The sequence below is a fragment of the Cydia pomonella genome, chromosome 2, assembly GCF_033807575.1.
Source record: "Cydia pomonella isolate Wapato2018A chromosome 2, ilCydPomo1, whole genome shotgun sequence".
Classification (NCBI taxonomy): domain Eukaryota; kingdom Metazoa; phylum Arthropoda; class Insecta; order Lepidoptera; family Tortricidae; genus Cydia; species Cydia pomonella.
In genome coordinates this window covers 8,317,432-8,333,675 of record NC_084704.1, presented here as the reverse complement: position 1 = coordinate 8,333,675, position 16,244 = coordinate 8,317,432, and the positions used below count along the sequence as shown (strand labels likewise).

The window sequence follows — 16,244 nt, the reverse complement described above, 5'->3', positions numbered from 1 at the left end:
AACTGTAAAGCTTCTACCGCTTTACGTTTTAAAAGTTGAATGTCCACTTCGTCCTGTCCTTAATTGAAACTCTAGGTCCATGGGGTCCCACCGCGCACAAGTTTTTTGGAGAAATCGCGAAACGTCTGGTTGACGTATCTGGTGACCGAAGAGCTGGCGGCTTCCTCGCACAACGTATCAGTAATCATAATCATTTATTGTATAATATTAATATTACATGTCAATTATTTACAAAAAGTATTGAATAAAAATAAGAAATAAAAATCATTAGAAAATTATAATCGAATAAAAAATAATAATAGATGAAATAATATAATCAATTATAATATACTCTAGGTATGTAACTCATAATTTAAGCCTTCAAAAATTCGTCGATGCTATAAAATGTGTGCTCGATAAGCCAAATTTTTAATTTATTCTTAAAACAAGCTAGAGAAGGAGCCGAGGTGATTGACATTGGCAACTTGTTAAACACAGTAGGGCACATAACGTGAGTTATTTTTTCCGATCTCGCGAGTCGTCGCTTCAGTATTGCGATACAACGAGGAAATGCCGCCAGCATCCTTGGTACAATGCCTCAAGGGCCTATTTTAGATATAAGCTAGTTATAGTAATCATCTGTATATATCCATTATGTATATTGTTATTGTAAATAAATATATTTATTGTTAAAAGCTAAAAAACAAATCGTCCTATGTATTTAATAAAAGCTACTGCAATTAGTTTTAATATTATTAACCAATGAAAACTGGTTTTTTGCTCCAGTCATGGGATGTATGGCGCCATTAATTTTCAAATTAACATATAGTAATGAAAAATTAAACTTAAGCAGCTCTTTGGCTCTTGTTTATGGTAAAATGTTGCCAGCGATTAAAAACTGATGGTAAATATTTATTTTACAGGATTTGTCTATACCATCCCATTATTGTTGCAGGGGTGTTTACTATATAAGTACCTTCCGCGTAGAATGATGATCCCTAAGTTTTTATTACAGCGCCACCTTTCCATAAAATTAGAAAATTACGCTAAATCTCTAATATTCGCTACTCGTCAACAGATGGCTCTGTAACGATAGTGCTATCCAAAACCGGTATTCGATTACAATAGGTTTTATGGCAACACCGACTCTCAAATGTCACAGAAACTGACGCTATCACAGAGTAAAAAAATAAAATAAAAAATATATATATCCTGTCTGGCATCTCTTGATGCCTTATAGTTTTGGTATATTTGTAAGATTTTGCAGAAGCCTTTGATTTTTGGGTTTGCAGTGAATAATAGTGATAAAAGTGTGTGTTTGTGACATTCGTAAGAATTGAGTTTCATCAAAATGGCTAATATTGGCCCTAAGAAAGACGGCGGGCCAAACGTAGAATATTTCCAGTCACCGGAATCGCTAGCACAATTCGATCAAATTCGTGTTTGGTTGCAGAAAAATTGCAAAAAGGTACACATTTTCATGCTTAGTTTACTATTAAAACGTTGTATAACTTATATTAACATGTAAAAACTTTTGTTTAAAATGTTGCCGAATGCTAACCCCTTCTATCTGAAAAAACAAACACTAAATATCTTTGAAGATCTTAAGGAAATTATGTGTCTGCAATATAACTATCAGCTCCCATCTGCATAAATTATTATCCATTGTTTTAGAGATGTATCCTCTATAGGTTACATGCTCATAGATTAAACATGTGAATACTTTTCAATATCTTCCCTTCGCTATTTCAGTCATAGTAATATTATCATGAACCCTTTTGGGCTTTTCCTTGTGGTATGATAAAAAATAATGCAGCCATTAACTGGTTATATTTGTTAAATGAGTAATTTTGTAAACAAAATGCACCATTATTATCTAGGTTAAGATTTTCAGTGCCATGGTATCTAACCAGAAATAAAAATAGAAAAAACGACTGATATACCTTCACAGAGCCAGGTGGCAGAATTCCACTATTTGCCATCCCCTGGTTCAATGATGAAACCTGTTAAATGATTTATAATAGAGTTGAATAATCAATTTTACCAAATTTATTTGTCTTGTTTTACAGCATGTCCAAACAGACCCAACAACAAAGGAGGGCCTGGCTCAACTGGTCATCCAGCTCATCCAGTACCAGGAGAACAAGCTGGGGAAGAATGCTGCTGATCCACCGTTTTTAAGGCTTCCAGTAAGTTTTACACTTTATTACTTAAGGACTAGTGGCTTCAAAGGCATCAAGCTCATCCCGCCATCTCTGATGAGGTTTACTGTGACCCTTGCAATTTGTGGTACCCAATGGGTGGTTGTTCTGGGGTCAGGAGATAGGGATACATGGTAGAATAGGAAGGAAAGGCCTCCCAGGCCCTGCAGTGCGACAATGTGGGCTCATCCTAGAAACATAGCCAAATTTTGTAGTGTTTGATTAGCAATATAAGTGAACATAGAAAATGTTCCTTCTTCATCTTAGCACATTCCAGGTTGCAATGCTTATGGTAACATTATTTCTAAGCTATTGCAGGCACAACAACTACTATCAACTACATTCCTATTTCCTCATAATGTTTGCCTACACCAAAAAGAGATTGGCTAATATAAAATCCATGAAAGTAAATTGTATGTGCCATGATTTGATAAAAACCGTTATAAGTTTACAACTTAGCAAGACAACGGGCGCCTATAAAACTAGGCTATTCATAATTTCATACTCTATAGAAGTAGGATAATAATATTCTGAAGGCTAGAAGACCATCACATACAAAAAAATAACATTTTTGTTTTTCTGCTGTAAATATGAATATTTTTTTACCACATTTATTGTTCTTCGCATCATTTTCTATAGAATAGTTCAGTTACCAAAAAACCGGCCATGTGCGAGTCGGACTCCCGCATTGAGGGTTCCGTACAAACCCGTAGGTATATGATGTAACTAAAAATTTACGGTTTTCGCAATTTTTCCTTTATCTGTGCTATAAGACGTTGCTTCGTACCAAAGTTCAAGATTCTGAGTTCACGGGAAGTACCTTGTTGGTTTTGATTCCCTTGCAAGTGTCGAAAATTTGCAGAAATTTGCAGCATAAACAGCTGTATTGTTTGATTGCGTTGGCCTAGAAGTTTGATTTTTTCACAGCTCCAAGGGACAGTAGACCTGAGTATTTGATATCAATTCCAGCGTGATACCTCCACAGGTTCCTGAGGAAAAGGGTCTTGACAGACAGCCAGACAGATGGATGGACAGACAGACAACAAAGTGATCCTATAAGGGTTTCGTTTTTTCCTTTCGAGAACGAAACCCTAAAAAGTACGAATGTCCACTTTTTCTTTAGTCTGCCCCATAGTGCACCACTCTAATAAAACAGATTGTTTATGTCACATCAATGAACAATGACATATGCAAAAGAAAAAATTACCAAGACCTCCAGTGGTCAGATTTCAGTACTTTTGGCACTTGTAGGCATCACAGTATGGGTCCGAATTTCTCGGGAACATGCAATCTTTAGGCTTACTGTGCCCTTTGACCAACTCTAAGGTGGAACAGTATTTGTTCTTACCTCCTATTAACTCACTTGATTCCGATAGCAAGAGGAATGGCACTGCCATCCATATATCTAGGAAACTAATCAAACTATTTAATGAACTTTTATTTAACTTGTTATGTACCTATGTAAGTTTGTATGGGTCAAATCTTGCAAGTTACATTTGACCCACTTCCCGGTTTCCGATGAAAATTTTGTATATGTACATATGTAAGTCAGGTGACAATGCAATAATATCGCTCCATTGAGCTGATCTGATGATGGAGACAGGAGGTGGCCATAGGAACTCTGTGATAAAATAACGTAACCTAATGTTTGGTTTTTTTTTTATAATTATCTTAATGAGTGTTAGTTGCCTGTGGAAAGAAAAGTACAGTCAGTGATAAAAGCCTGTACCAAAAATGAAATTTTTGCCAAAAACTTAATGTTAAATTATTTTAATATGTACCATTTTAAGTAGAAACACAACTATATTATAAACAATAAACTGAAGTGTATGTCATATATGTAAGAAAAAGTGACCAAGGCCTCCAGTGCCAATTATACATTTTATTGTTTGGAAATTTAAGAGTAAGGTGAACTTACAAGCAAGGTTAAAATAAGTAGGGCTTGTATTATTAATTCCAATAAATATCAATCAAATTTTATTAATGACTTGTTATTGGTTAACCAATCCCACTTAGTATTGAGATGCTTCAGGAAATACAAACTCCTTGCCCGGCGCGCCTGTAGTCCCGGTGCCTTCTATAGCAAACAGTGAGCCACCTTCAGGCTCCTGGGCCGCTTCGCTTGGACTGTGACTCTTGCGAGTAGTGACATAGAGGATGGACAGGTCATGTCCACCCCATGTGACTGAGGTCACTTTTGATGCGGGCAGCTTGTGGTGTTCCAGTAGTTTGCCGGCTCGAGAATCTATTTTGATTACCTGGAAAAAGAAGATTATCATTCAGCGTTTACCATTGTTTTAGTCTTTAGTATTTGACGTTTGACAAAATGGGATGCTATACGATACTGGACATAATTTAGGGAAAAGGATCCAACCCATAAAAATATACCAGTTAAATTTTTAGTTTGTGTCTTCTTCTTCTTGTTGTGCCATGTCATCATCTGACGTCGGCGACCATCTCTCGGAACTTATTTCTATCTTTTGCTATTCTGCTCAGGTTGTGTCAAATAAAAATATTATATCAGTTAAATTTTTAGTTTCTGTCAAAAAGATACGTTTTTGAGGCTGGATTATTTTTGCTAAACTACGTCCTTCCTAAATGATCCTAATGATGATGATGATAACATCCTATAACGTAAGCACCGTATAGCCCTTGATCACAGAAGGGATAACGACGTGAGTAGCTCTTGGATAATTTAGGAAATGTTCGTCGTACAATTCGGACGGATTCTGAGGAGGTTTTTGAGGATGGATCTTTTTTGCTGAACTACGGCCAAGCAAGTATCGAAAATATCAATTAAGACAAAGACGAGAGTAGCGTGACAGTAAATCATCTTGGATAATTAAGAAAATGTTCGTCGTTAAAAACAAGTAGACTCTTAGCCACTGTTAAACGATTTAATACTTATTATATTGGATGTAGATATAGTGTAGAGACGCCCGGCCGGAAACCGGCGGCCTGTCGATCGCGTGCTGTGTTCATTGGAGCTGCAGGTTACTGTCCCGGTTGTATTAAGATTGAACACTAAAATATACCGACCTTTCCTCCACCGTAGCATGCTACCCACAAGTTGTCGTCCTTGTCTATCGTCATGCCGTCTGGGACGCCCGTTACATTGTTTGCTTGGAAGCTGAATAGCGTTCTTCTGTTGCCTGAAACAATGCATTGTCATTAACATTTCTATTGTGGTTGACATGCTCTCACTCTATGATTCGACAAGCTCGAGTTAAATGCGCAATAGATATTCAAGTGTTTCAATTAATATTTGCTTTTGCAAATATTTAAACAAATATTTAGTCCTTTTGGTCTAAAAGCAAAGTAACATTAACGTTTTTGGAGATATGTTCATCCCGATTAGACTAATTCTATTTTAGCAACATAGATTTACATTACTCTGTTTATAATATATCATTAATCACACTATATCTGACAAAAGAAAAGAGCTGCTTAGTTGTTCACAAGTAGTATATACTAATAAAAACTTCCTTACGTATAGAGCCGTTTTGAAGGTTGTAGTCGAAAACGTCGATGTTCCTACTGGGCGAGTCGATGTAGAACATGAACTTGTTGTCGGCGGTCCACGCCAGGCCGTTGGACACGGACACGGGCCGCACCTTCACCTCCGGGTGGAGATAGTTCGAGTGGTCTATCATGTAAAGCGTTCCCTGGTCCTTCTCCACGTCTTTGCTTGTCTCTTTGCCCATTGTTCCTGGAAAAAAAACGGCCGTTAATTATTATATTTAGTAGTTCAGCCTGTAAATATTTTAAAATCTTAACTATTCATCTCTATGTGGAAATATCGTGCTTGAATAATTAATGATTTCTACGGTACAAAAGCTTTTAAATAATCCAGGGATAAACGTAAATAAATGGGCGGGTACTTGCACTAAATTACTAAATACACCACGTTAATAGTATTTTGGACAGTTAAAATCCTAACTTATTGTGAAAAAACCCTATGCTAAAATGTTGGGTTGTGGGATATGTGATTTGAAGACCGATTGTCTGGGTGCCACCACTCCACAGTCGTAAGTAGACGCAGCTCGCCGTGGCCTTTGGTCAATCACTGCAGGAAGTACACAATGCTCAACATAGGCTCAAGTACCTATATCATGCAATCAGAAACGTTCGGCAACATACCGAGCCACAGCCGCCCTTTCGCGTCGCACTTGGCATCGTTGCACCGGTTGTCCGGGTGACCGAGGTCCACAGTGGTGAGCAGACGCAGTGCGCCGTCGCCCTTGGACTGCCAGTGCAGGAGGTACACGTCGGTGCGCGCGCTCAACACGACCACCCCGGGATTATCGCGCACTGTGACAACGAATGTCACGGGCCCGTAAGCTGTAAGAGTGTTCCGATTTTAGAAGGTATAAGGAACAGTAAAGGTAAAATAAATCATCCGTCTATCAAATAGCATCAAAAATTGAGTTGGATTTTGTCATGTTTTACAATTTATTATAGGTAATCAAACTTATAAAACAAAAGCCAATGCATCGGCTTGTCTTGGATTTGACAAGTAAGATAATATTAGATTAAAGTTATTATTTTTGGATACAAAAGTAAAATTCCACTTGCATATCTTGCAGCATTTTCAACTGAATAAAGTGTGTAGTTGTGTACACTTTTTTTACCCTATTTATTTTTTATTCCACAAGTTGCGTTGTAATGTAATAATGTAGAATGAACGATATTTTGTTTTGAGCAAATAAATGCAACAAGCTCATATACATGTAGTTTTGGCACTTAATTGGGCTTACAATTCCGGTGTGCGAAATATCACCAATTAAATTGGCCGTCGAGTCCGGAGTGTGGAGTGAGTGGACAGCGAACACATCCACACACGCGATTGGTGTCATGACGTGACACCTGAATACTGTTATGCAAACAGTCCTTACAAATGTATCGGCTGGTGGTGTTCCCGGTCTGGCCGTCGAGGCGGTACACGGTCTGCCCCGAGATATCCACCCAGTACAGCGCATTCTCGGCTTGCGACCAGTGCGGGCCCTCGAAGTGGTCCCCACCACGGTACATCTGTAATCAAAATAATTGTAATAGAAGCTATAGGGAGCGTGCATAAAGTGCGCGAGATGTAAATGTGAAGTTTATGTTTCCAATGTAGCCCACAAGATGGCAGAACCTACTATGCACAAGAAAACGTACGAGAACGGTAGATAGCAGCACTTGCTTTGGCGTGAAGTGTCAATGTAAATGTTTATGTTTCCCATTCAGGCCACAATATGGCAGACACTCAAACGCGCACGGTCCCTGTTGGGTGAACTTAGTGGTCCATAAAGCGTATTTCTGTTAACCAGGATATATTCTTACGTAAGTTTAAATATTACCGTCATAGCTCCCTAGCTGCAACGGAAGACAGTGACCCACGAGTACAGTCAGCGTCAAATACTTTGTAGCAACCAAAGTAGCCAAATAGTTCGGTACACCCTATGTTTAGTATGGTGTACCGAACTATTTGGCCACTTTGACTGCTACAAAGTATTTGACGCTGACTGTACAAACAATTCTTCTTATTAGCTATCGGGTTATACGGATTAATAGGTATATTATATTAAGAAAGTTAACAAACTTATTTTTCTAACCATCCAAGTGAAGAGTATTTGATAATGAAAATTATTTAAAGCAAATACTATTGACGTAGAAACATTACACTTGTTCATGCATTGCTGATGAACAAACACAATAGTATTTTATACAATCGTGATATAATAGAGAGCTTTTCAGTAGAGTACCGTGTTTACGCAACGAAGCTTGCTAAGCTGCCTAAGTAAGGTAGGTACGAAATTGAAAAGCTTGAATATATCTCTTTTGTATACAATACTTTCTCTAGAAGTCATCTAAAATAATACTCTTTTTATTATAAAACCTTAATAATTAATAAAAATTGGTAAGTATCTCAGTAGACAAAAAGGTAGTCCAAAAGACTCGCGACTATTTTCCCCTTTTTATTAGTAATCGGTATTTTTTTTACAGTTGACTACAGCGTTTCGAAATGAATATGGTAGTTGAGTTGGGAGCTTATAGATGGTACGCAATTATAGTTTGGTATACGAAATCTTAATTCAACTATTACAGTCCACGAGTAGAAAAATAATATTTAATTATTTATTTTTCCAGACGAGAAGTTCAACTTTTTTACAATTAAAATGCAAAATTGTATGTATACTTAAAGGACATCAAATAATAACTATTTTACTATTTAATTTCATAAAGTAGGTAGGAAATTATTTTCCTAAAAATATACTGTAATAGCTCTGAAAGATGTTTTGCTATTTCGAAAAAAAAAAACCTAAAACTGAATAACCATAAAAATCCAATTAATTATCGGACCTGCTCACAAGAATCAGCTGAGAAATGCGATCCAAAGAAAAGAACAGCCCGACAGACATACGAAAGCATAATTGGCCCAAGCTCAGACGGTCACGTTTCGCACTCGTTCGGTCAATTAGTTGATGGATTTATAAAAATTCCAATATTTACACTATCATTAGCAAATTGACCGCGTAATCTTTAACAGAAATAACCATTTTTCACAAAACACTTTGAAAATTAAAATCATTAACGACTGAAGTGCATACTCCTATCACAACATTTTTAAATTTTACAATTATTCATTAGTTCAAAGAAGGTATAGTTAAACTACTGTTCGTTGAGGAGTTCTATACTGCTCTTCGTCAGTAGTTCGATTTTACCAATTAAATTAAAATGCATTAAAAATCCAAAAAAATAATCGCTATAGTTTGTTTATAAGATCGCAGGTCGCAGAAGAATAGGAGTCTTCAGTTCCTCATGGAACTCGTCATCATAACTGGACTGGACCTTGAAAAAAATGTTGCTTGAAAACCTTACTTGTTTAGCAAACTTATTACAAAGAAGACAAATCGCTATCACCAGCCATTCCACTTCATCCTTCATCTTCATCAAATGGCACCTTTTGAAAGCAAGCGCTTGATTTCATAATGCAAATACAAAAATCCCTCCCTAGAGTCGGACCAATACTGATACTATCATCGGAACTGAACTATGACAAAAATAGGACCAAGCTGGAAGTATCTATAAGTATACCTTTAAAAGCTTTAAACAAAAATAGTTTTCCAAATGAGTTCAGAAATTACGGAGTTCCGAGGTAACGAACATTGAAAAAACGTAATAAAAAATATACATACAACGAAATTGAGCACCTCCAGTCGCTTAAAAATTTGTTTTAATGACTTGAACCAATATTTCACACCAATACGGTAGCTGGCAACGATCACTCAACGCTTATTTATCTACTGTAGAGTGGCACATCTGTCAAATAAAATCTTTACAAATAACAACACTTACATTTCTTATTAGTGGTGCATTGTTAGAGCTAGAGCAGCACGCACTGGCGAATGCAACCGTTATAATCACACTAGTTATAATTTTCATTATATATTTTTGTCCTACACTTATTTGTATGTCTGTCAAAATTTTACGTTCACAAAGCGGCCTCTCCTCCCTGCGTCTAATCTCACTGTGCAGAACCGGCCCTTGCGATTAAGCAGTAGACGTTTGACGTAGTATATTATTACAGAGCCTCAATGAGCGAATTTAATAAAACTCGTTGGCCTTATCCAATAGATAGTTTCGCAAGCTCATACTTTAATGAATTGGGTTTTAGAAAAAGCAACCTTGAATCATTTTACGTACAGTTATCTTTACAATGTAACAATCACATACGCGAAGTTGAAATGTTTGCATTCGTATTTTGAACTAATTTGTATTTTACTTTCACGGTTCGAATAATAAATGATTATTGATAATGTAGCTATGTATTTTTAACAGAGGTACCTAAGTATTTGCATAATATATATATAAATAAATAAATATTATAGGACATTATTACACAAATTGAGTCCCACAGTATAAGCTCAATAAGGCTTGTGTTGTAGGTATTTAGACAACAACATTCCTATAATATATAAATATTTAAATACATAGAAAACACCCATGACTCAGGAACAAATATCCGTGCTCATCACACAAAATAAATGCCTTTACCAAGATTTGAACCCGGGACCATTCGGCTTCATAGGCAGGGTCACTACCCACTAGGCCAGACCGATCGTCAAAATGTTCATTTTGTTGATGAATGAGAAAGCGAGAGCAATGTGCCGCTAACGGAGGCTTCATTTCTACAACTTTTTATATTCATCGCTATACACAATAGTATTCATGGCATACTGGCAGCAAAACTAACAAACATCGGTACGGTCATCTGAGTAACTACTCAGAACTATTCAAAGCGCTGATTACGCATATATTACCTAGGTTGTTTAGGTGCGGCGAGGTGCTGCTCATTGTCACGAGAGGTAATAAGGACAAGGGCTATGTTTATTACAATGTTTATAAGTTGTGTTGATTATAAATGCTTTTAGACTGACATTTATTTCTGCGCGCTTTGGCATATCCGCAAAATGTAATACAGGCGCTTGTTTCAGTGAGTTCGCTAGATCCGGTAGCAAGCTTCATACGAGCTAGTTAATTAGCTAATACAATAACAGATGAAACACTAGCCTGATAATAATTGAATTGCCCTATAAGGCAATTCTCTGCAATGCCAAAAACTTTTATGTTCCTTATAATTATAATAAAACGTTTTGTATACATAATATTGTGGTTTACATTACTCAAAATTGTTTTTCGCTATATCTTTATTTGCAAATTGCCAAAACTTAATTCAAAGTCACAGACAAGCGTCGTGTTGCGGATGTCTGACCTCGGCCAAGGCTCTTAATTATGTCACAACTTAGGAAGATGTTTTTACTGAGACTGTGGAGTGCGCTATTGTCGCTCATTTCCGACTGCCTCGTAATCTAATCGCCTACTATTGTTGTTGTATGGGAAACGAAAAGAAACAAAAAGTCCCGTAACTGTATTTATTCAATATACAATGTACATAGACGCTAGATTTAATTTACTTATATTTTTTAAACGGGGCATCCGTTCGATGGGTCTCTATATTCTGTTTTTTTTTATTCCGTAGACTAAAATGACATTTCATGTGGTACTAAGAAATGTCATGTCTTACATATGAAACGTCATTTTAGTCTACGGAATAAAAAAACAGACCTTAGTTAATCTTAATCGTAACATTCGTAATGTAACGTATTGTTTGTTCGCTGTTTTAGAATTGTAATGTAATAATTCGCATCGTTGATGGCCCATTGAATATGACTAACGGTTGTCCTGTTAAGGCTTGTTAATAGTTCTTTATTACATGTGCTTAAATTTCTAGAGCGCAAGCCTTGAACTTGCTTGAATTTTGCTTTGTATTCTGTATAAGTATATTAAGAATAGAATAAATCGCGTCTTTTTGCCTAAGTACTAGTCTTCGTGAAAATAATGATTTTAAACGAAGAGGACAAAATAATAATGACAAACCATTTCGATCCTGTTTGTTGATGTCAAATTACCTTGCTTTAGATTTTAAAAATGTGTTCGTATTGTCTAGTACTAAAATAATAGGTAATTATTTTGATGGGAAATGGGAAGATTAATTAACAGATTGTGTTTGATTACGTCATCTAAAGTTGTAAAAACTTTAATTATAAAGTTGTAGCAATTATAATTACAAACACAAATATGTCTTTCGTTTTCGCTCTGATGATCAGGCCGCGTAGCCAACGTGCATATCGTTCACGCTCCGTGGCGAACGAAACGCAACTGTCACAGTCGCACTAATATGGAAGAGTGATAGAGAGAGATAGCTACGATACGCTACGGAGCGTGAACGATTGTAACGTTGGCTACGCGGCCTGGGCTGACATTCGTTACAACTGCGTATTTGGTTTCAGATGAAAGTGTTCATGGACATGAAGCCAGGCGGCTCGCTCTGCACGGTGCTCGCCACCATGTTCCGTTTCAAGTCGGAGCAGCGGTGGCGCAAGTTCGACTTCCAGGTCGGTAAGGTATGCACGCCGCTCGCTCGCCGCACGCCCCGCCCACGCCCACCAACCGCCCCGCAACGCTCGCTCACCAGCCACCCCGTTTCTATTCTACAGGGTTTCATGTCTCGAACGTTATTAGATTAATGTTATTATGTAAACCCACTAGATTTGACAGTTTAGGAATTCATATTAGTCTAATACCGAGAGACATGGGGTCCAACACACGATGCTAGATTGGACGCAACGCACGTGTGAGTGCAGGATTACTTCCGTGTGACGAATCCTCTATAGTGTATGATTAGCACAAGTTACTTCCTAAACACGACTAACCGTCTCTTTTTAGTAATGCAGTTAGCCAGAAAAAGGAGCATGGTCGTTTATTTCAAATTTGTTTCAGAGGCGATATTGTTATATAGTAAACACCCCTATAATGGAACAGGCACCAGTAATGGGATAGTATAGACAAATCCTGTAAAACAAGTTTTTGCCATCATTTTTTAAACGCTGACAACATTCTTCTTGTCAGCGTTTAAAAGCTTCTTAAGTTTAATTTTTCACTGATATTTGTTGGTTTGAAAATTAATGACGCCATACATCCCATGACTGGAGCAAAAAAAACATAGTTTTAATTGGTTAATAATATTGAAACCAATTTCAGTTGCTTTCATTCAATACATAGAACACATAAAGGATGAATTCGACATCCAACTTAAACAGCATAAAGCGGTAAAAAATTTACAGATGTCGGTGAAAAATAAAAATACTCAAACTTTTCTCTTAAATGTCCCATTATTGGTGCCGTTACTCTACTTTTATTCGAGTTCTGCTTAAAAAAAAGCGTCGTAACGGGTTGATCTATAAAACTTGCAATTATATGTTTGAACGCATTTCACTGTTAAAGTAACGATCCAATTTTTCTTCTCTATCTAATTATATAAACAATATGAACTCAATTCGAGTTTTTTTTTTTCAATAGCCTCGCGTGACGATGACGGAATAACACGCACCTATATGTATTCGGACGTTTTCTCGCTCTCACACGTATCAAAATTATGGATGACTGAATGTTACTAACAGCCCTTCCATTCATACCTCAAACCTGCGCGTTCGTGTTGTAGTCCAAACCAAGCGCACAAAGACAAGTACAATATGTATAGCCATTGTACAGAAAACACACACTTTTTTATATATAATAAATACCTATCACACTTTTTTTGTAAATATCACGAGTGGAACGGCACCCGAATTTAATATTATCAAAACTTTTATGTCTTACATGTTTGTTGTTTTCTCATATAAAAGACACCTTAAGAAATATTCAATATTCTTAATATTCTAATATGATATATGTTTAAAATTTGATAAATTGTCAGATTTAGATATGCTTTGAAACATTTGTTTCCATTGTATTTGTTTCATTTCATGCCGGGCCCATTGTGTTTTTCTTTGGCTTTTTAAATTATGAATAAAAAAAGGATAACTAGTTTTGTTTTGTTGGTTTTGTCGTTACTTAACAAATCTTTTGAATTTTATTTGTGTTATAACAACTTTGTGTTTGTAACTAATACTTCAAAAGTGTGATTTTGTTACTCACATCAGCATGTATTTACTATTATCGTATATAGCCACGTACAAAGAACCGAGGATAAATTATAAATTATCTACAATGTTAAAACTCAAATTACATAAGCTACTCTCCTTTTCACGTTATTAATTTCAGTATTTAATCAGACAATTCAACATTTTGCAAAAATTACTTCTTACATGAGATTCATTTTAATTTGAAATTAAATTACATAAAACTTCAGAAATGTCAATCTTAATTAATTGAGAAATATAGTTCAAAAATTTGTTGCTTCGAGTAGCTTATAATGATTTGTATAGTGTGTTAACTCAAATATCCGTTCCATTCCAGATAGGTTTCATAGTTATCAAACGCTTCAAGTTCTTGCTAACATATTTTTTCTTTCTCGTCCCTTTCCCCCGCACCCCTTTCCAGAACCCGTCGCGCAAGGACCTGATCGTGCAGATGATGATGGAGATCGAGTCCGCGCTGCTGGGGGCGGAGGTGGTGCGCTCGCCCTGCGTCTTCATTCGGCCCGAAGTCGACAAGACCACCGCCAACAAGGTCAAGGATATCGTCGTTAATCATCAGGGAGAGATTTGCGGTTGGTTCTACTCTTTTAATTTTTAAAAAAAATATTATTGTACATTGCAAGTATAGACACGTGACAGCATTAATTAAAAATAATTGCCTTTACCCAACGTTATAATTTTAGTGATTAACAATCTAAGCTAACCTTACGTCCGATTTTATTTTTATTAGTCCGATTTTGTAAAGTGGTTAAAAATGTAGAGTTAGTATATTTTTTGGTTGGTTGCAGAAGACGAAGAGGATGCGACGCATATCATCTACCCGAACGTGGATCCGGTGGAAGAGGAGTACGCGCGGCCGGTGTTCCGGCGCGGCCCCAACGTGCTCGTGCACTGGTACTATCTGCCCGACAGCCACGACACCTGGGCGCAGGCCGACCTGCCGGTGTGTACTCTCTGGGACAGGAGACTGGGAGCAATTGGATTATCGAGCTTGGTTGTCTTGCTGATCTGAATTTTTTTGGTATATTGCTACTGAATTATTAATTCTCCGCCGTGTTTGCAGGTTGACGTGCCGGAGACGGCCAACTGGGAGTGCACGCGCAGCGAGCCATGGCGCGTGACCGCGGCGTGGGTGCTGGACCTGCCGCAGTACAACGAGTGGATGAACGAGGAGGACTACGAGGTGGACGCTGCCGGCAAGAAGAAGGTTTGATTTCATCTAATTCTACATATCTTATACTATGGTAGCTAATAATAATAATGGTCGGTCGGGACTCGGGTATGGTCAAAAGTGCCTGTAAATCCTAATGGAAACAAACCAAAGAAACCGTACAAGCCTATTCATTGGAGAAAAGTTAGGAGAAAAGACTTGCCACAAACTATCACGGCTAAGCTTACACTAGATAAGCACTCAGCAAGCTATCAGGCCATTATTCTCTTTAATAGATTACCGGTTGAATTGAAGATGATCTTCAATGTAAACAGGTTTAAAACCAAGCTTAAGACATATTTGCTAAGCAAGTGTTTTTACTCGGTGAAAGAATTTTGTCAGCCTACTAATTAGAATTATTTTATTGGATTGACATTATACAATTATTGACATGATGATAGAATGTCACTATAGTTAATAGAATTATTCCGTAATTGACATATTCTTTATTTTTAGTTTTATAAGTTCTGACATTCTATATTTTATTATAATTGTTTTTTTTTTATTAGTAAATTATTTTGGTAATCTATGAGCAAATTAACGTGTATTATGTGTGTGTATTATATGTTATTGTGTTTATGTTAGCCTATTTTAATGTATAATTTCAAATGCGATGTACAAAATGAAATTAATGAAATGAAATTGAGAGCACTTGTGTAAAAGATAGAGTTACGATCTCGGTCGTTAAGCAGAGTAACTACAGTCCGAGAACGACCTACGTGCATTTTTGCGAACTGATATAGTGGTGTGAGAGGTAAGCGGGATCTCTTACAATGCCTCGTATATTATTTTAGAGCGTAAGTTATTTTGAACGTCTGGTTGTGATGCCCCATGCGGCTGTTTACTCTATTTGTTGGTTGCACGCTATTGCCTGATAACTTTGTATTGGGCTTATTTATCCTCTTGTGTGTACGTAATAATGATGGTGTTGTTTTACAGGTGCACAAGCTCCGTCTGTCCGTGGAGGAGCTGATGCCGGGCGGCGAGACGTCCAGCAAGGGCAAGAAGGGCAAGCGCAAGCGCTCACCCTCGCCGCCGCCTCAGAAACACGCCAAGAGAAAGAGGTACATTCTATTGTCCGACTAAAACTGGATTTGAAACGGAAACCGAAGGTCCGATGTTGACTCAGTTTGGGCCGAAGCTGACACTGATTTTTTATAGACGTGTTAAATCGTTGAAAAAAATGTCGGGTGTCTTGTTAGGGTTCCGTACCTCTAAAGGAAAAAACGGAACTTATAGGATCACTTTGTTGTCCGTCCGTCCGTCTGTCTGTCTGTCAAGACCGTTTTTCTCAGGAACGCGTATAGGTATCAAGCTGGAATTTATATC

At 37.2% G+C, this 16,244-nt stretch overlaps 2 protein-coding genes across 2 annotated transcripts in view; one reads left to right on the top strand and one right to left on the bottom strand.

Annotated features, from left to right (window-relative positions):
- Nucleotides 1-1,180: 1,180 nt before the first annotated feature.
- Nucleotides 1,181-16,244, top strand: part of LOC133533033 (SWI/SNF complex subunit SMARCC2) — a 29,095-nt gene continuing 14,031 nt past the window's right edge. The window contains exons 1-7 of the mRNA XM_061871949.1: nt 1,181-1,447; nt 2,049-2,168; nt 12,017-12,130; nt 14,109-14,277; nt 14,494-14,648; nt 14,769-14,912; nt 15,855-15,979. Coding sequence (XP_061727933.1) covers nt 1,331-1,447; nt 2,049-2,168; nt 12,017-12,130; nt 14,109-14,277; nt 14,494-14,648; nt 14,769-14,912; nt 15,855-15,979 — 944 coding nt within the window. The 5' untranslated portion in view covers nt 1,181-1,330. The remainder of the gene's footprint in view (nt 1,448-2,048; nt 2,169-12,016; nt 12,131-14,108; nt 14,278-14,493; nt 14,649-14,768; nt 14,913-15,854; nt 15,980-16,244) is intronic.
- Nucleotides 4,123-9,710, bottom strand: LOC133533012 (regucalcin-like). Its single transcript, XM_061871926.1, has 6 exons — nt 9,522-9,710; nt 7,076-7,211; nt 6,321-6,521; nt 5,671-5,889; nt 5,220-5,332; nt 4,123-4,438 (listed from the first exon to the last, which is right to left on the bottom strand). Exons 1-6 carry the CDS (start codon nt 9,606-9,608, stop codon nt 4,193-4,195), a joined length of 1,002 nt encoding a protein of 333 aa, XP_061727910.1. The 5' UTR covers nt 9,609-9,710; the 3' UTR covers nt 4,123-4,192.

Bases quoted from the DNA above. Each gene is read 5' to 3' on its own strand.
- LOC133533012 (XM_061871926.1), bottom strand. From the start codon at position 9,608: ATGAAAATTATAACTAGTGTGATTATAACGGTTGCATTCGCCAGTGCG. The intron at 7,212-9,521 runs GTAAGTGTTGTT...TTTTGATTACAG, and splicing joins ATGCACCACTAATAAGAAAT to ATGTACCGTGGTGGGGACCA. The intron at 5,333-5,670 runs GTAAGGAAGTTT...GCATTGTTTCAG, and splicing joins CCTTCAAAACGGCTCTATAC to GCAACAGAAGAACGCTATTC.